At 40.0% G+C, this 20,587-nt stretch overlaps 1 protein-coding gene across 2 annotated transcripts in view; it reads right to left on the reverse strand.

Moving 5' to 3' along the window:
• Window positions 1-20,587, reverse strand: part of SLC9A9 (solute carrier family 9 member A9) — a 659,022-nt gene that overhangs the window by 197,337 nt on the left and 441,098 nt on the right. For both annotated transcript variants that reach the window (XM_077756733.1, XM_077756732.1), the window contains one exon: window positions 2,205-2,358. In XM_077756733.1, the coding sequence (XP_077612859.1) occupies window positions 2,205-2,358 (154 nt within the window). The remainder of the gene's footprint in view (window positions 1-2,204; window positions 2,359-20,587) is intronic.

The following is a 20,587-nucleotide window of genomic DNA, read 5'->3' on the forward strand; positions in this document are numbered from 1 at the left end:
GGCTGGTGGCCAAATCTGGTCTTGAATTGGGCCATTTGGAGCTAATTCCCTCTGGGGCCTCTGCATGATTTGACACCNGGATGCTTTGGTTGACATCACTATCCTTCCTTATTAGGCCCTGTTGTATAACCTGGATAACCATTCTAACCTTCCTAAAGCCTCATTATTATACTGTCCTCTCCCTGCTGTTCTGGTTATCAAGAGAGTGCATAAGCTATGACATCTATTCAAAATCAATGGATACCTTTAGAAAACACTATAGGAGAGTTACATAAACACTTTAGGGATAAAACATGCTCCTGATTTAGGGATAATATCTTCAGGGTAAAGAAAGACAACAGTAGAAAATAAGTTACATTTGAATTACTTTGGGAAAATGTTGATATCACCACTTCATGTTCTGAATATTCTAATTTACCTGATGGGGTAGTTAATACTTTTCTCTTGTGGGGATTAGTATCCTCTAACGTTTCTTTTCCAAGCCCTAATATTTCCATGCATGGATCCACATACTGAAATTTATTTTCTAGAAACCTGAACACACCACTATCATGCTAACAGTTCACTGGGGACCTAGTGCTGAGGGTTTAATGCAATATGTGTGCTCATCCATAGGCGCCTACAGGTAGCTACTACTGTGAAGGAAATTGCAGGTCACATTTATATGCCTAGAAAATAATTCAACAAGCATTTCAAAACACTCTCCATTCACCTTTGGTCAAAGCCCTTTTATGTGTGTAGCAATAGTCATAGTACTTCAAGAAGTTCGTTATTTCCTTGAATTTGTTTTAACACATGGCCACTTGACCCAGTTTAAGCCTAAGCTCTCTCATACTAAAACTCTGAGTCCTGTTTCTGCTTCCTATTTGTCAAATGGATAGAAAATTATCAGTGAGTGCTTAACAAAAAGTAATTTACATTGCGGTTATATTCATTTAATGTTTCATGGAGCAATTATTTATTTAATACTGTATTGTGCCAGAATAGGAATCCTGTCTGAAAGAATCTTCTTAGAAGTCATTTGCCAGTCAGATGGATCTTTTCCTGTTAGATGTGACTGGTATGGAATTGCCTTATAGAGACTGGGTGAGGACCAGGGAGGGGTTGCACAATCATCAAGGTATATGGCATTGAGACATTAAATGTGATTTGCCTAAAGCACTGTTACATCCTGGGATATGACAATGAGAACCTAAGTCAAAAATATACTTAAATAAAGACAACAACATTTTAAAACAGATTTCCCATTTTTACAACTGGCACTAGCTATCCATTTTAATAAAATTTCCACCTTGTCTACTACACTAGAGCCCTGTCAGTTCCCTAAATACATCACAGCCCTGCCTTTAACCCTCCTCTTGCCTGGCTGGTGGCCGGGTCTGGTCTGGAATCAGGTGGAGTTAATTCCCTCTGGGTCATCTCCATGATCTGACAGTCCCATGCTGTGCCACCCAGGAGGCCATAATAATGCTGGGCTTAAGCTAATGTCCATACTCCTCACCTGTGGATGCTACCACTATCAATGGATGCCACTATCTACTATCAACAAATCAATGGATGCCACTATCCATCCACTATCTATATACTTTAGATTTATAGCAATCATCTTCCAGGCACTTCTTGGAGGGTCTGTGACTGAAGCTTCATTGCCTTTTCCTTTGAGAAGCCATCTAACTTGTGTCTATAGGATCCCTCTCACTAAGCATATTGTTCACTAATCAAATATATTTAAGTATTTCCTGTGTCCCTAATTCTATCCTAAGTGCTGTGAGGAATTATAAACAAAACAAATACACTTTCTCTTTGGTATTACAGATTTTTCTGTATAAATCCTATTGAATTGTGAGTATCTTGAGGACAAGACCTGTGTATTTCTCATTTTTGTGAACTGCAAAGCATACTACACTGTATTCAATAAATACTGTTGAATGGAAGAATTCATAGATAAATAAATTCCTCTCTAGAGACAGACTGCAAGCAGACATCACCCTGAGATTTCTAGGACTCTTTGAAAAGTCATTTCAGTTGGTGACAGGTCTAGGAGAGGACAGGCTGTTTTACCCTGTGAATGAAAGTTAACTTTACGCCAGGGAACGTTAATGTACAGACCTGCCAGTGTACTCCTGACCGAATCAGCAACAGCAAAAATGAAACAGTGCAGCAATGCTGCGTAATGACATCTTTTGCTAAACGGAGCCACTCACCTGATCTGAAGCCAAGTCAGCATGGGGGTCGTTCCTCCTCCAAACACCCAGACTGTGAAGAACACGAGGAGCAGGGTGGTGGTAAACATCATTTGCTTGGGCTGAGATTCTGTGTCCCGAATAGCTAAGGCAAATGCTATTGCTCCTCGCAAACCTTACAGGAGGAACCAAGAAACACAAGAGAAACTGAACATCTGCATGAAGCTCATTCTCAGTTTACTAAATTTATCTTTATGATTTTCTAACAAACACAATTAATTTTTAAAATTAAACATTTTGAGATAACTATAGATTCACATGCTGTCCTGAGGATAGAGACTTATCGTGTGGTCTCCCCCCACTTTCTCCCTAATGAAAGCTTCTTGCAAAGCAAGCACAATATCACAACCAGGATTTTATTGTTGATTCGGGTCAAGATACAGTACATTCCCAGCACACTAACATCCCTCATGTTGCCCTTTTATAACCACATCTACTTCCCTCCCACACACTCCCTCCTTAACTTCTGGCAACCGGTAATGAAGTCTCCATTTCTATAACTTTGCCATTTCAAGAATCAAATGCAATCATGAATTGTGTAGTTTTTTTGGAATTGGCCTTTTTCACTCAGAATAATTCTCTGGACATTCCTCCAGGTTGCTTAACATCAATAGTTTGTTCTTTTTTATTGTTGAGTAGTATTCCATGGTAGGGATGTTCCACAGTTTGTTTAATCATTTATCTGGTAAAGGACATCTGGGCTGTTTCTAGTTTTATGGCTATTCCAAAAAGGGCTGATGTGTATAAAACATAAGTTTCATTGCTCTGATGTAAATGCCAAGGAGTGTAATCACTGATTGCATACTTACAAAAGAAATTATTAAACTGCTTGCCAGAGTAGCGATATACCGTTTATATTCCCACCAGAAATATACAGGTCATACAGTTTCTCTGCATCCTCATCAGCATTTAATGTTGTCACTATTTTTAAATCTTAGTCATTCTAATAGGTGAGTGGTAATAGCTTTACTGTGGTTATAATTTGCATTTTTCTTTTTTAAAAATTATTTATTTATTTTTGGGAGAGTGCAAGCAGGGGAGGGACAGAAAGAAGGGGACAGAGAATGGAGTGGGCTCTGTACTGACAGGCTGACAGCAGTGAGCCCGATGTGGGGCTCGAACTCACAAACCATGAGATCATGACCTGAGCCAAAGTCGGATGCTCAACCAACTGAGCCACCCAGGTGCCTCAATAATCTTCATTCTTCTAATAACTGATGGTGTTGAATATTTTTTAATGTACCTAGTTGTTATCTTTATGCCCTCTTGGGTGAAATAGCCCTTCACGTTTTTATCTCATTCTTTACTTGAGTTGTTGGATCTTTGATTGTTGAGTTTTGAGAGTTCTTTATATATTCTTTAAAAAAAATTCTTAATGTTTATCTATTTTTGAGAGAGAGACAGTGTGCAAGTAGGGGAGGGGCAGAGAGTGAGGGAGACACAGAATCTGAAGCTCCAGACTCTGAGCTATCAGGACAGAACCCAACACAAGGCTCTAACCCATGAACCGCAAGATAATGACCTGAGCTAAGGTAGGCCACTTAACCCACTGAGCCACCCAGGCGCCCCTATATATTCTAGATACTATCCTTTGTTGGGATATATAGTTTGCAAATATTTCCTCCCCCTTTGTGGCTTTTTATTAGTGAAGTCTAATCTGTAGATCTTCCTTTTAGGAATCATGTGTTTGGAGTCAAGTCTAAGACTTCTTCACTTAGCTCTAGGTCCTAAAGGTTTTCCCTTATGTTTAAAAAATTTGTAAAAGTTGTATAGCTTTACATATTACACTTAAGTCCATGATCATTTGAATTAATTTTTGTATAAGGAATGAAATTTAGGTTTAGGTTCTACTTTTTTTTTTGCCTATGGATGTTTTAATTTTTTATTGAATAGCTTTTGCAATTTTGTTAAAATTCAGTTGTGTAGGGGCGCCTGGGTGGCTTAGTCGGTTAAGCGTCCGACTTTCGATTAGGTCATGATCTTGCAGTTCGTGGGTTCGAGCCCCGAGTTGGGCTCTGTGCTGACTGCCCGCTCAGAGCCTGGAGCCTGTTTCAGAGTCTGTGACTCCCTCTCTCTCTGACCCTCCCCTACTCATGCTCTCTCTCCCTCCTAGAAATAAATAAAAAACATTAAAAAAAATTAAAAAAAAATTGGGTATATTTGTGTGGATCAATTCCTGGGTTTTCTATTCTGTTCCATTTATCTATGTCTCTGTCCCTTATCTAATAGCACTCCAACTTGATTACTGTAAATATATAGTAGGCCTTAATACTGGATAGAATGATTCTTACATTTTATATTTGCAATTGTTTTTAACTATTCCAAGTCTTTTGCTTTTCCATAAGGTTTTAGAATAATATTGCCTATATCTACAAAAATATCTTTCTGGGCACAATTACTTTTAAAAAATCAAATGTGTGAGATAGTAAGAAAAAACAAGCTTATGGACCACTGAAACTAATAACTAAATAATGTTTAAGAATTATGTTAGCCTGAGTACATGCTATTATACTGTCCATAATCTAAACAAACTATTAAACCTGCTTTTTTCTTGTTTTTTCTTTATAATAATAAGCTCAGTGAAATTTTATGAATCCACATTAAACATATTTACAAGAAGTATGTTAAAATTTCAAATCAAAAGTGTGACGATACAAGTAAAAACAGAGATTAAGGCTTTGAAAAAGAATAAGTAAAAGCACAAATTGTAAAGTAAAAAAGTTAAAATGGAAGGTCTCCCTTGGGTAACACAAGACTTGCAAGACATTTTTGGCCCTGTTATCAAGTAACAGGTCATATAAACATTTATAAGGACAACAAGAATAAGTCAAAGAGGTAGGGATTTGGTTGTTTTTATAAGAAAGTTGGAATTGTGTACATAAGATTTCAGTGGTCTACTTATTATATTTGCTCTATCTAACTTTCCAAATTTTTATTCATGCATTAAAAGAGCTTTAGAAATTGGACACAGGGGGGATGCCTGGGTGGCTCAGTTGGTTGAATGTCCGACTTTTGGTTTTGGCTCAGGTCATGATCAATCTATTCAGGAGTTTAAGTCCTGCATTGGGCTCTGACAGCATGGAGCCTGCTTGGGATCATCTCTCTCCCTCTCTCTCTGCCCCTCCCCCACTCATGCTGTCTCTGTCTCTCCCAAAATAAATAAATAAACTTAAAAAAAAAAAAAGAAATTGTACACAGGGTAGGATGAAGAAAACTATAGCCTATTTTATCCCTGACTTTCCAATATAGATATGATGTTCCTTTCTTATCTCCACACCATGAATATACAAGAGACAAGTAGCATAACACAAGATACAAAGTGTTAGGCTAGAGAGACTTAATATATTTTGCCTGAAACAAGGAAGCCTCAAAAGAGAGAGGAACATGCACTCTGATTATAAAACACCTTCAAGGAACAAAATGTAATGGAGGAAGGAAATTATTCTAAATTTCCATGTAGACAAGGAAATGGCCTGAAGATAAGGGAGATAACATTTGAAGTAGATATTAACATAAAAAAATTCTTATACATCAGAAATTCTCAACACCTGAGATGCCTGTACTCCAGAAGAAAAGTCCCCCATTAGAGATGTTCCTGCACTCAGGCCCAGCTGAGAACAAAAGAGTAGGAGTATTAATAACCCTTAATACTGGGGAATATTTCAATAATGTTCTCTCCAGGAAATACAAATTGTGTCATTAAGGAACAAAAACTAAAAGAAACTCTTGTAACAGACGTCTGTATCAGAGGAGAGAATTTATAGGTCAAGGTAAAGCTTCTCACAGTATATAATCACAGTACAAGATTAGAGATAGAAGCTATCTTTTCATTTTTTCTTCTCCTCAAGCTCGCATTGCTAGAAATAAAATAGCATTACCCCAATTAAGTGGTGAGAATTAGAAGTATTAAGTGATGAGACTTTAAGTATTTCTTATTTTATTGAATATTGTGCGTGTTTCAACTTTGAATTTGTGTGAGAAAGAAGAGAGTAGAGACTGGAATAAAAGAAAAAAAAAGTTGTTATATCATGCTTATTGTAAACTCTTTAAAGTTAGATATCAAGGGCAAGAAAGTTCTTAATCATTTATCTTCTTAAATAGGTTTAATGATATGTTATGTTAACTAGCATAACTAAGCTCTTAAATCTAAATTATATACGAGCAGTTCTTGGTTTAAAACTATACTCAAAAGATAGCTGTTATCTGACTTTCATAAGAGACGCATCCTATATATAAAACTTTCTATTTACAGGAGATTCAATGCAAGGATCTTTGAAGGAAAAAAAAAAGGAAAAGTTCAGCCACTGCCTTTTACTTGTGGCAAGTGTGAGATACATTGCTTAAAGGGCCAAACTTCAAAATGTTGACAAGAGGATGCCTTCTCCATATGATGATCATCTGACAAACCACAGAAACAGGATGTTTTTAGAGAGGGGATCATCTGTCTGCAGCCCTGGTCACATGTGCCACATATGGCACATGCCACTTGTGAGATATGGGAAGCATATCTGTGGGAAGCATGGAACTGAGACAGGTGGGTTATAAGTGGACAAAATCAAGCTATTTTAGAACTCCAGATAAGAACTAATGCCTATATTCCATTCATCCTTTATGATTCTGAAGTTATTTATCACACATTTGGAGCCTATTGTCAAGTCAATGGTCATTCATTGCTTCATTCAATATACATGTGTCTTAGTTTGCTATAACAAAATACCATATGGGCTGCTGTAGCAAAATACCATAGACTTAGTAGCTGCAATAGCAGAAATTTATTTCTTATGGCTCTGGAGGTGGGGATGTCCAAGATCAGGGTGCCAGCACAGTGGGTTCTGGTGAGAGTTCTTTTCCTGGCTGTCAGAGGCTACCTTCTTCTTCTCCTTCTACTTTTTTAAAAATTTTAATGTTTTTAAATTTATTTCTGAGAGAGAGAAACAGTGTGAGCAGGGGAAGGTCAGAGAGAGAGGGAGGCACAGAATCTGAAGCAGCCTCCAGGCTCTGAGCTAGCTGTCAGCACAGAGCCCAACACGGGGCTCAAACCCACGAACCGTGTGATCATGACTTGAGCTGAAGTTGGATGCTTATCCCACTGAGCCACCCAGGTGCCCCCAGAGGCTACCTTCTTGTGCAAAAGCAAGCAATGGGTGGTGTCTCTTCTTCTAAGGGCAGCAATGAGCCCCACCCTCATAACATCATCTAAACCCAATTATCTCCCAGAAACTCTATCTCCAAATACCATCATGTTGGGATTAGGACTTCAACATCTGAATTTGAGGGGACACAATTCAGTCCATTTGCTTTGTGGAGATTCTGTGTACACCTATCCTACTTAAAATGGATTTGGGAAACAGAGGGCTTTAGGATTGAAATAAATTACTTCACCTATCAGCAAAATACTAGAAATGAAAAATTAATATTGACTTAGGACTTTCTTTTAGCAAAACACTATTTCCAAAGAACATGTTCATTTTGCTTGGAAACCAGGAAATCCAGAACTCATTGTCAAAGCTTGTGTTTTGTTTTGTTTCATGGGTACATTGACCCTTTGGACTTACTTTTCTTTTTCTCTTTGCTTTTGTCAACTAATGGAAATGATTCTATACCTTTGGGGGTTGGTAGACTATACCATTACATTTTAGATGGGCTTATTTTACAGAGATATGACATATTTCACACACTCAGTTGGAAAGTTAGCATCATCTTGGGGAATAAAAGAACTACCTGCAATTAAATGTGGTTTCATTTAAAATTGGTCTCTAAGGGATTCTTATGTTAATTATATTGATGTTCTAGTCATAACAATAGAAGACTACTGAACTAAGGAAAGCTTTCTAGCAAGGACCCCTGCTGCAAAAAATATGCAGCTTCCTGTTTATCTTTAAAGAGCAAAAGTGAAACTTAATCTGCTATAAATTGGCAAATGTGTTCTGAATGGTTGAAGGTCAGATACAGCTACACTTAAATCACAGGAATATAAGTACCCCCTAAGTCATTTTTACTAAAAGTACACAGCAACAGTCAAAAACTAAACATTTACTGAGCACTCACTATGTGCTACACATTACCCAAGATACAGTGGGTAAATGCAGTAATGAGGAAGTTTGGGCACCTCTCTCCCAGGGCTCACGGTCCTTCAAAAGTGCCTCTCTTAACAGGTAAATGGAGATAAGGTATATTAAAGGTATAAAGTGTATACTTTGCATGTATAGTCCGATGAAGAAAAAGATAAGATTGCTAAACCTCATGAGGGTCCAAATCATGACCATTGTCAACAGATATGTAATGTTTAAGGAGCTGTAATCAATGGTGGGATAAAAGAAGTCCTTGCATACATGGTTTTCTATACCTGAATCATTTTCTCCCATCCAAATTCTCTCCAGCGCTTTGTTTTTATAACTCTCACCTAGACTTCACCTAACTCTAAGTAATCTTCAGAGCTCAAATGAGCCACTGCTTTCTCTATGAAGCGTCCTTTGAGGTCTGCACATGGGTTAGACTAATTTATATGGCTAGTACAACCTGTGCTTGTTTTATCGGGGGACCTATGACACTACGTTGCAATTGGCTAGTTGTTGTTTATCCATAACACCTATAGCAACGCCAAGCACATAATAGGTGCTCAATAAATATTTATTGATCAATGAATGCATTCAAGTACTCAGTTTTTGATTCCAGATTACATATAGAAAAACAATTGATACTTTCTGGTTTAATGAGATGGTTCAGTAATTGTTTCTGCAAGTTCAGCTTCTGCCCTTTTATTATTTATTGGGACTCTCAAAGCCTTATATTGAGAATGAAGAGACCTGGGATCTGTTCTCAGGCCTGCTCTTAATAGGTTGTTTGGTCATAGGCAGGTTGCATCATTGGGATCTGTGTTGTCTCAAATTTAAATGGAGGTTTTAAGATGAAATTTTATGGTCTTTAAGTACAAGTGTACATCAGAATCAGCTTGGAACTTTAAAAATATATGTAGCTATTGATGTTAGTGTCCTGACACTAGAGATGTGGATTTAGTAGAGAATGGGTTACATCATAGCTCAGGCTCCTCTCACTTCCCACTGTACCACCTTGGTCCAAGGCCCATTACCTTAGACCCTGACTGTGCTGCTGGCCAACACTCTGATACCTTGGCCTTACAGCCTCCATCCTCTCCTCTTTCCAGACTACCTATATTCCTCTGAACAGTTTCTTCAAAACCTAGCTTTATCAGGTTCTGATATGACCCATCAACTGTAAGTGGCTTCTCACAGCCCATAGAAACCTTTCAAGCAGAACCTTACCCCACTTTTCCTTTCTCTTCTCCCACTGAGAAATTTTCATACCAACAAGATGGTCTTCATCTCTTCCCATAAACAGTTGCATCTTTACCTCTGTGCCATGACCCCACTGTCAACCCTTTTCACTTCTTTCTGCATATATTCTACCCCCATGAAGTTTTCTCAGAACACTCCGGTCCACATTGTTCTCTCTTTCTTAGAAATCCCATGAAACAAGTGTCATGCCACCTGTACTAGTAAATGATATTCTGAAATGAATCAGTAGTTTAATTTGTTATTTACTCTCAATTCTTAATCTTTTAAAGGTTGGAATTACATCTTCCTTATAGTCATAGTACCCAAAACATGAAACTCCGTAAATACTTTTAAATTGAATAACTGNGAAACCCACTCTGGCTGGGTGATATTTGGCTGGCAGAGACTGTAACAGAATGAGGAGAGACCATGTGGGTATCTGGGAAAAAAAGCATCCCATGCTACTGGAACAGTAGATGCAAAGTCCTTGAGGTAAGGATATGTCTGGTAAGTTCAAGTAGCAGCAAAGGGGCTGGCATGGCTGGAATGGAATGAATGTGGCAGGCAGTGGGAAGTAGAAAGAGATAATGCCAAAGAGGTAACAAAGCTAANAGTGAGAGAGAGTGAGCAGGTGAGGGGCAGAGGGAGAAAGGGAGAGAGAGAATCCCAAGCAGGCTCTGTACTATCAGAGCAGAGATCAATTGGGGGCTGGATTCCACAAACTATGAGATCATGACATGGGCTGAAGTAAAAAGCCTGACACTTAACTGACTGCAACACCCAGGTACTCTGATTGAATTTTTTTTTTTTTTTTTTTTTTTTTTTGAGATGGAAAACTTCAGGAAGGTTTATGGCAGGGCAATGATATGATCTATTCTATGCTTAAAAGCATCACTCTGGCTCTGCCATAAAAAACTGATATTAAGGCTGGAGGTAGGAGGTCAGTGAGGAGGCTGCTGCATTAGTCGGGGTAAGAAATGAAAGAGAATCAGACTAGAGAGGAAGCATGGCAGATGCTGGACTAATGTCAAAGGTTGACAGTATTTGCTGATGGGTTGGATGAAGGGTATAAGAGAGAGAACTCCAAGAACTTAAGACCTGAGCCACTGGAAGAACTAGGGAACACTGTGGGAAATGCATGTTGGTGAAGGGGGGAGATCAAGGATACTGCTCTGGCTATGTGAAATCCAAGATGTCTATTGGTCATTCAAATGAAGAGATTGAGTGGGTAGTTGGATCTAAGAGTCTGCAGTTCAAAGGAGAGTTTAGTCTTTTTACTGGAGAGAGTGGAAAGATGAGAGGGAAGTTTAGAGCTTGAAAAGTGAAGGAAGATAAAGTTTATTTTAAACCAAGTCTTGCCTCAAGGCCTTTGTACTTCCTGCTCCTCCTGCCTCCACCTCCTCCCAGACTGCCCGGCAGCTGTTCTTCCTCGTCCCAGTCCTCAGAAAGGCCGCTCTGACCCTGCCACCTAAGTACCCTCCATTTTCACCCAGGTCTTCTTTGTTTGTCTTTTATTGCACTTATCAACACCTGAAATAAATTATGCTTGTTTTTTAATCTTTAAGATCTGCATCCCTTCACAAGAAAGCAAGCTCGGTGAAAGCATATCCAGTGCTACTCTTGGAGAGTAGGCACTCAAGTACTGGATGAATCCATGAATATACGGAGGAGGGAAAGGTCAGATTTTGAATTTGAACACAACTGGAACCCAAAAGAAAATGAGCAGTAGATGGACAGAGATACAGAAATATCCCTGAGAAACTGACCCATCCCTTAAAAGAAATATCTCTAAGATGAGTTATTTTGCTGACTTTCTTTCCATTTGGGATATAACTGGTTGCAATCCTTTTCCCCCCCTGTTATTTAGAGTACTGTTAGGGGGTTGATTTCAAAGATTCAACACTTCCTCATCATTAATCTGATAAATCATACCCTAGTTTGGACCTACAATTGAATTATGTATTGCTTTTACCCTTGCTGAAGTCCCATAACCTTGCAAAGGGTAAGTAACCACTTTCAGCAAAAATGTCAGTCTGGTTTCAAAATACATTTTCCAGGATAGTACAACCTTGCTACACAGTTCCATTTTCAGTTCAACATCATTTTATCACATGGAAGTGATGCCAACAGATTGTTTCAGTGGAAAAGCCTTCTGCATTCAAAAATAAATGGAATTTTTTTGGAAACTAAGTCTGTATTAGACAAGCAGAACTTTCTTTCCTTCATCTCTCTTCCTGAACTTGAATCATTTAAACTTAAGGTCACTGAGAAGGAATGCAACATAACTTTGGCATATTTTTGCATAAAATAAAGTTTGTTTTTGAATGCCTTGAGCAGCCAGGAAGGGTACTGTAAATAGGATTAGCTCTGTCACAGCTCTGAGTCAACACGCATAGATGCCTCTGGCTTCGGAAGTTTATTTTTATGTAGGTAAGGTGGTTGTGGTAGTAAACTGTGGGATAATCCTTGCCACCAGCTGAAATCTTCAACAGAGAGTTTCAAAAGAAAGGCTAACAGAGATCAGAAGAAAGTCAATATTCGGTCAATACTACCCAACTTATGGCCAGGTTGCATTTCAAAAGTCAACTTATAAGTTTTCTGTTCAAACCAGTGTGGTTCTCATCTGGGATGATTTTGTCCCCCCAGGGAATATTTGGCAATGTCTGGAGACATTTGTGGTTGTCTACAACTAGGGGACAGGGAACACCACTGTTAATCTTGTAGGTAGAGACCAGGGGGTACTGCTAAACATCCTATAATGTACAAGACAGCCCTCACAAAAAAGAATGATCTGGCTCCAAATGTCAATAGTTTCTGGGGTTGAGAAACCCTAGTGTAGACACTAGATTGCTTTTTCCCATAGGAGCAATGTTATAAATGGGAATAACTTTCCTACTGTGGAGGGCTATTCTGGCAAAGATGGCTCTCTGTCCACATTACCTATTCTTATCATCCATGGTATGCTGCTGTAACTGCATAAACTACATTTCCTAGCATCTCCTGCGGCGAGGTATAGCCAGATGAAAGGTTCTTATAAGTGAAATGAGAGCAAGAGTGACAGATGTCACTACTGGGCCAAGGCTTTTAAGAAGCAGCCGTTCCTGCTCCAGTCTCTCTTTCCCCTTCCACTGGCCAGTTATAAATCATAAAGACTCCTTGTAGCAGTGATTCCCATACTTTAGCTACATCAGAATCACCTGGAAGACTTGTTCAACTCAACCTCAGATTGCTGAGCTTCAGCCCCAGAGTCCCTAATTCTGTGGGTCTATGGTGGAGCCCGAGAATGTATATTTCAAATAAGTTCCTAGATGGTGCTGATATTGCTGGTTCAGGAACCAAACTTTTAGAATCCTTCACTTAGGGAATTATGATGCTGCAGTATGGAAAGAGCCTGTTGATATCTGAATCACCCATCCAGAGGAGAGGCATCTTTCCCCCTGCTTCCACGTTAATATCAATTTTGGCCTGTAACATGAGCCAGAGAGGATATACTACTGTGGTTTAACTACTGAATTTTGGGAGTCTCTGAATTCCAGCAGCTTAGTTTATCCTAAAGCTCTCTACCTTACCTCTCTTCTTCCCTACATGTTGCTACAGTACCGCAGAATAATTTTTTAACAGGTGAGAAAATAGGGGCTAAAAGGGAAGGAGTGGCCAAGATTACAAATGTAATGGCTGGTTATCAATGTGTTTCATCCTCCCTATTGAATATTTAACTCATAACAAAGATTAAAAAATGGTTGTCTTCAATTTGAGTTTTAAGGAAAAATGCAAAAAAGAAAATGGTTGGGGATCCTGGGTGGCTCAGTTGGTTAAGTGTCCAACTTCGGCTCAGGTCATGATCTCACAGCTCGTGAGTCTGAACCCAGTTGTCAGGCTCTGTGTCAGGAGCCTGCTTCAGATTGTATGTCTCCCTCTTTCTCTGTCCCTCTCCTGCTCACTCTCTCTCTCTCTCTCAAAAATAATAAACATTAAAAAATTAAAAAAAAAGAAAATTGTTATCTTAAATTTGAGTTTTAAGGAAAAATGCAAAAAAGAAAATTTCTTCCCTCTCCTAAACAGAAGATCAGTCTGAGGCAACATTTTGAAATAGATATTTTGCCTTTTGCTCCCCCTCCCCTACTCTTTCAGCACCATCTCTCACTCTCTCTCTTTCTTTCTCTTTCTCCTATACTCAGCATCAGTCTCCTCTAATCCAGAATGACCCATTTTAGACTGTCCAGTAAAAACCCCCATTTCCTTGTGCAGCCAAAATTAGCTTCCTGCCAGGAAAAAAGCAAGCAACTGAAAACAATCAGAAGGAAGAAATCTGTTGAAGGGTAGCACACAATCCTCCTGAAGGGCATGCATTTAAAAATACTTGTTAACATGCATGCTTTCACGTTTACTTGTAGAATTTAAAATACAGCTCCAGAAAGTCCGGTGACACTTTTCAGACACTAAGGGAAGTGGGTGGTGAGTGGGATGAGGATCCTACAAAGGGAGGGCAAGGCTGTCATTCACAGGCAGGGCACCTGTCCTGGTGTCTATTTCTTTTTTCATGTGGAATCATGGGTTTCTAAAATAGTTCCTGGTGCTTTTGGAAGAAAGAGCCTTCTAGGCAAAAACGTGATGATTGGGCAGTGGGACTGAGACCCAGCCCTAATCACAGAAGTTTGGTCTGTCTTTGATAGCATTTGAACCTCTCTAATATATTAGAGCTAATGCTAAAAATTCCTAAATTACTTAATAGCTCTATGGAAATTTAGCACTGGAATTTTTAAATTTAAAAAAATTTAATATTTATTTATTTTTAAGACAGTGTAAGCAGTAGAGGAGCAGAGAGAGAGAAAAAGAGAGAGAGACAGAATCTGAAACAGGCTCCAATCTCTGAGCTGTCAGCACAGAGCCCGATGTGGGGCTCGAACCCATGAACCGTGAGATCATGACTCAAGCCAAAGTCGGATACTTAACCAACTGAGCCACCCAGGCACCCCTAGCACCAGTATTTTTAAAAGTAACTGTTTCTTGCTCATTTGCACATATAACTTACTTGAGTCAATCTTAATGACTTCTTTTGAACTCTATCCATAGAACCTGAGGGCAGAATTAGAGGGATTGGTGCCTGCCACAGACAGTCATACTTTTTGGAACTCAGTTCATGTGTGCTGATAGTTTTCTAAGGTTATGTCTATATTATAGCCAAACAACCAAGCAGTTAGTAAGCAAATTCAGACAGAAAATGGGGAAAAATAATGTAGTCCATTTGTTTGCCTCATTGGACAGGTTAATTTGGTTAAAATTATCAATCAGATATTTTAACATTATCAGTGATATTGCTGACATTCTGGACATCCTGAAAAACTGAAACATACACAGAAAGTTCCTGAATTAAATAATAAAATTATTTCTTTTTTGGTATCCTAGGACTTTATCCTTGAAACAGAGAGAGGTGACAGGCATTCTGGATTGTCTCCTTTCATCACTCAGTGTCCTTCATGGGCTGGGATGCTCTTGTTGGCCGCACTCTGTCAGTAGATAGGATGACTGGGTTATCTACAAGATCATGCCACTTTCGCACATTCAATAAATGTCTAAGTATATTGTGACATCAGTTTGTCCCACTGGGGGCTACAACTAACATTTTCCTCATAAAAACTGGTACATGGAGTTCTAGCATTTTGACTTATTTATTTAGAAGTCACTGCTAGAATGAAAGGTACAATGTCAATGATTGTCCTTTAATGAAGGGAAGGAAGGAAAGAGGAACCTTGGTTCTTGTCTTCTATTAGTGTGTCACTAATACTTCATACTGTCCTGAGATGGTATCCTTGTCAGCAATTTGATAGTCAAACCTATTTTTTGGAATGAAAACCTCAGTCTCTGCTAGGAGGTTTTCCAGAGAGCAGTTGTCAGTTTATATAAATCCTGTCTCTGTGAAGTACTAATGGCTGTCTCATCTGTGGGGGGGGTTAAAGAAAGCGATAGAAGCTCCCATCCGTTGAGTGTTTCCTAAGTGGAAGTTCCATGCCAGACATTTAAAATATATTTTCTAGTTTGGCTTTCAACATTGAACATCTAAGGTAAGTATTATTATCCTGTTTTACAGCCAAGGGAGCTGAGATTTGGAGAGGGCTAATCATATAGCTCCGTGTGGCTGAGCCTGCTTGAAAGCCTGAGCTCAGTGCACTTCACCAAAACAGCAGTTTATATTTAGAAAATATTGTGGTGTGCCAAAGGGTAGAATCTAATTCACTGCTTAAAAATTCAAGAGCTCGTAATTTTTATTGTAAATTAATTTTGGAGCTAAGTGAAGAATGATAATGTTTTGACCTAATAATAGGAGAAAACAACTCTATGGGTCTGGCCACAGGTCTAAACTAGTTCTCAGATGTCCTGAATTTGTCATAACCAGATAAACTTTTCTCAGTATTTGAAGCTATGAGGATTTAATGGGATCTGCAATCCATATGGGCCTACTATGTCTGTCTACTTTGTCACAGCAATGGTGCTCATGGTTATTTATTATTCAAGGTGCCTTTTTCTGCGACTGCTTGATACACTGGTTAAAAAACTTTTCGTGTCTCATTTCCTGCATAAGCTGGTTAACTCTGTCCCATTTGAAGACCTCAGAAGACCTATGTCAGTTGTCTACTTTGTTCTCTAACGTCTACCCCAGGCCACAGTGAGTGATGAGAGCTCAGTGGAAGTGCATCTCCTCTAATGAACAAAAAGTTCGGAGCCTGTTCTGCATTAGGTAGGTAGTGGCCTTACACTGGTAAGGAAGAAATAGGGGCCTAATTAATTGTACATGATATGGCCAGGGCAGGAAGGCTACATAGCATGGGAGGGTGAGAGAACACTGGACCCTGGGTAAGGAGGCTGCAAAGAGGTAGGTGTGGCAAGGAATGCTTGACAACATCCAGGCTGTTTCTCTCTGGAACTATGAACAAGGGAAGGGGGAAGGTAAGAAAGAGCCTGTTGCTCAGAGGGCTCAGACTCAAATAACCCTTGTATATACACTTAAAGAAATCTTTTCCCAAGCTGAAGTTAGTCAACCTGATCTTGATTCAAATCACCTGGCTCATGTAAGTCTCAGGGTTTTTAATGAGATCTTGTTTTTTTTTTTTAATTTAAAACAATTCTTTTTAAAAATGTTTATTTTTGAGAGAGAGAGAGAAAGAAAGAGAGAGAGAAAGACAGAGAGACAGAGAAAGACAGAGAGACAGAGAGAGACAGAGAGGGAAAGAGAGAGAGCATGCGTAGGGGAAGGGCAGAGAGAGAGGGAGACACAGAATCAGAAGCAGGCTCCAGGCTCCAAGCTGTGGGCACAGGGGCCGACATGGGGCTTGAACTCATGAATTGTGAGATCATGACCTGAGCTGGAGTCAGACTCTCAACCAGCTGAGCCACCCAGGTGCCCTGAGAGATCTTAGTTTTTTAGTGGAAAAACAAAAGCATTCGTCCAACACAAATCAAGCAAAGATTTGAAAAATACTCTCAAATCCAAATGGTATTTTTGTGAAGTATTAACAATGTTTACTGTTATAGACATTCAGGGAAGGGTGAAAATATTTTATTTCATTTAAAAAATGAAAAGTTTTAATTGTTGATCTCTTCCTTTAAAATTATTGTGCTTAGCTCCCACTTGTGGAGCTAGGTAAGCTTGGTCTGAAAGGTGCCTATGGGACCAGTTCTGGAATTAGAAGTTCCTAGGGCTGACAGAATAGGAATGGATAGTCCTTAAATGGTCAGTTTAGTGAAATGTACAATTTTAGTTGGGTAGAAAATGTTGTTGGTTGTCCACTTATTTGTTTGTTCATCCACCAATTGTTTGTGGAAGGATACTCAGTTTTGCCTAAGGTGCTGAGCGCTGATGTGCAGAGTAAACCAAACAGATCAGCATTTTGGTTTATGAAGCTCATGGTTTATGAATGCCAGCAGGCAAGCCAAAATTCATGGTAGAATGTGAAGGGTACTAGGAGAGGAGGAGTATTGGGTGCTTTGCAAACAGATGAGAGGGATCAGCCTAGATGGAGTTATCAAGGCTTCCTATAGGAAGTGATGTCTAAGCTAAGATCTGAAGAAAAAAGGGAATTAGTTGAATAAAGAAGTGAAGGTGGGTGGGCAAGGGTTTTGAGCAGAGGGAGAGACTGAGTAGGGGGAAAGACTTCAGCAAGCTCAAGGAAGTGAAAGAAACTTAATAGCTGGGTAAACATTGTTAATGCTGATCAGATGGCAAATGGAAGAACAGGATCAGTACCTAGGAGGGTCTAAGGCAAAACAGAAGGAATAGATTGAAGAAAGAGGTTCAGAACAGAAAACCACGAATTGTGATTATGTTCTGGGATGTGCTACTCAAACTTTCACATGCACATGACTTACCTGGAGATCTTATTAGAAGGCAGATTTGGACTCATTATTTCTAAGGAGCTCTCAGTGTTGCTAACGCTGGTCAGAGGAGCGGACTTTTCATTATCAAGGAACAAGAGAGCATGAGAGTAGCCCTCTACATGGTGGCTGTTAATTGTTGTGGGGCTGTCCTGGTAGCTTAATGGAGTTCCATTAGCTTGGGTAGTAATAGACACAGATTCTTGTTCCTAAGCATGGCCGAGACAATGACTTTTGCTCTTTAATGTCATGATTTCCTCTTGCTTTCTTCCTGGCTACAATGGGTAAAGCCATTTTTGAGGCAGTCTCAAATTGGCTCTGACCATGGCATGACTAGTGGAACACTAAAAAGACCTGGAGAAAGGTGGTCTCCTCCACCTCGACAGTGGTTCTTAAGTTGTCCTTCTGTAGAATGCTGCAGTTCTGTGAGCTGCTGAACAGAGTGTTCCCCAACACTTGAATAACAGTGGCGGTCTTTTTGCCATTGAGGGGAAAAGATGAATGCTAGTGGAAAGATTTTCTTAATTTAAGTTTTTCTTCCATGACTTCTCTCAATCCTTCGATGCTGGCAGCTATTCAAAGGCTAATAAAGAGCACTGGTGGACAACCAAATGAGCAACAAGAACATTAAGCGGCAAAGCCTAGAGACACTAGCACTGCTGTCTTCATGGCAGTATGAGCTCATGGATGAGGTTTTATATTATATCGGGACACTGTGGCCACACTGTCCTGGTTAAAACTCTTCCTAGTTTATGCAACAGCATACATCAGGGTTTCAATGTCTCTCCCAAGAAGAGCAGAAACGGACAAACTGGAGAAGCATGTTCTCTGACATATTGTCAGGCTCCTTTGCCCTGTTCAAGCACTTCAGAACTCCCCCGTCACTACCCGCCCCGTTCAGATGAGCACAGCGGCTCGACACAGAGTCTCTGCAGCCCAGCAGGCCACAGTCTCCAAGTCACAGTGGTTTCAGGAAGGCTGCCAAGGCTCAATTGGGCTTGGCATTTTCCCTCCTTCCAGCAACTCCCGGCTCTTATTTAGTTTTAAATTAAATAAAAATTACAGTACATGGATTTGAATTAAAATAAGAGGCCTGATCTTTGTAATATGCACCACATCAATAGGAAAGCTAATTTGTGCGAAGCACATCTCCTTTAATTTAAACCACGGAACTCTGCCTCTTTGGTTTCAAGGGAACTGAGAGCTGGGGCGGGGCAGCTCCCTCCTGGCATTAACTAGGGCTGTGCTCCAGGGCACCAGGAACAGTTTCAGGGGAGCTTAGCGTTCCTCTTAAGCCCTTTGTGCTGGGTGTCACACGATACACCAAAGCAGTTCCGAACTCCTTGCCTTGAATTTAAAGAAGTTCTTAAAAATGTCTCAGGGTAAACTTCCCCCAATTGACTCTAAACTGCAACCTAGCTACCAGAAAGAGAATCTGCATTACTGAAAGCTTTCCAAGGCAGAGAGACCACTACTGAACTTCATTCATTTTCAGGTTCCAAGTCTTTGTGTGTATAGATTACTAGTCTGTGCCAGGTGAGGAATTCAATCCAGGTTCTGACAGTTGCTTCACCTACGTTTCATTGGCTGTGGTGGCAAAAGGCAGAGGCTGGGGTAGATGGTGGCAGCAGCAGTGGTGCCCTAACCCATGAACAATATGAAATTTACTCAAAACCACTGCTATCTACTCAGCTCCAAGCCCTTGTTTCAATGCTCACTGCAGGCCCCACTCAGTCCCAGGAGATGAGTGATAAACAGCGGGATCCCTTCATATACTTTCATCTCCAGGGAAATTTATATATCTGGGCACTCTCTTTAAGAAAATTAATACAGGGGTGCCCAGGTGGCTCAGTCGGTTAAGGGTCCGACTTTGGCTCAGGTCATGATCTCACGGTTCATGGGTTCGAGCCCCACGTCGGGCTCTGTGCTGATAGCTCAGACAGAGCCTGGAGCCTGCTTTGGATTTTGTGTCTCCCTCTCTCTCTGACCCTCCCCTGCTCACACTGTCTCTCTCCCTCTCAGAAATAAATAAAAAATGTTAACAAATAAGAAAATTAATACAAAGAATATCTTTTACCAACTTTATATGACAACAGGACACACTCCTAGGGCCCCTCCCAGAATCTTAGAAGGGGCCGGTGTGAATGAGGAAGCCTGAGGCTTAAGCTTCCTTAGCTTTACAAGTGAATCCACTTCTGTTTGGCAGGCACTGCCAGCTATTCTCCTGACCAGTGCCAAAAGGGTATGAATAAGGTGAGGGTAAAGATGATAGAAAAGGATTTATTAGATGATAGGTGTAATTGACTAAGACAAAGTTCTAGTTCTGATTTAACTGGATTTTGAATATTTTTTAAGTTTGTTTAATTATTTGGAGAGAGAGAGAGCATGAGCAGGGGGAGAGGGGAGAGAGAGAATCCCAAGCAGGCTCTGAGCTGTTAGCACAGAACACTTGAACTCATGAACTGCCAGAGCATGACTTGAGCCAAAATCAAGAGTGGGATGCTTAACCGGCCACCCAGGTGCCCCTTGACTAGATTTTGAACCACGTGAGGTGCACTGTCTTAGTGAACCAAATTTAGTCCATACAAAGCCAAGCTCTCTCTAGGCTGCAAGTCTCCTAAGGGCAGGGTCCATATCTTTGTCTTTGTTCACCTAAATACCTACCCAAGAGTGTGTCAT

The sequence above is a fragment of the Crocuta crocuta genome, unplaced genomic scaffold (genome assembly GCF_008692635.1).
Source record: "Crocuta crocuta isolate KB4526 unplaced genomic scaffold, BGI_CrCroc_1.0 scaffold337, whole genome shotgun sequence".
Lineage (NCBI taxonomy): Eukaryota > Metazoa > Chordata > Mammalia > Carnivora > Hyaenidae > Crocuta > Crocuta crocuta.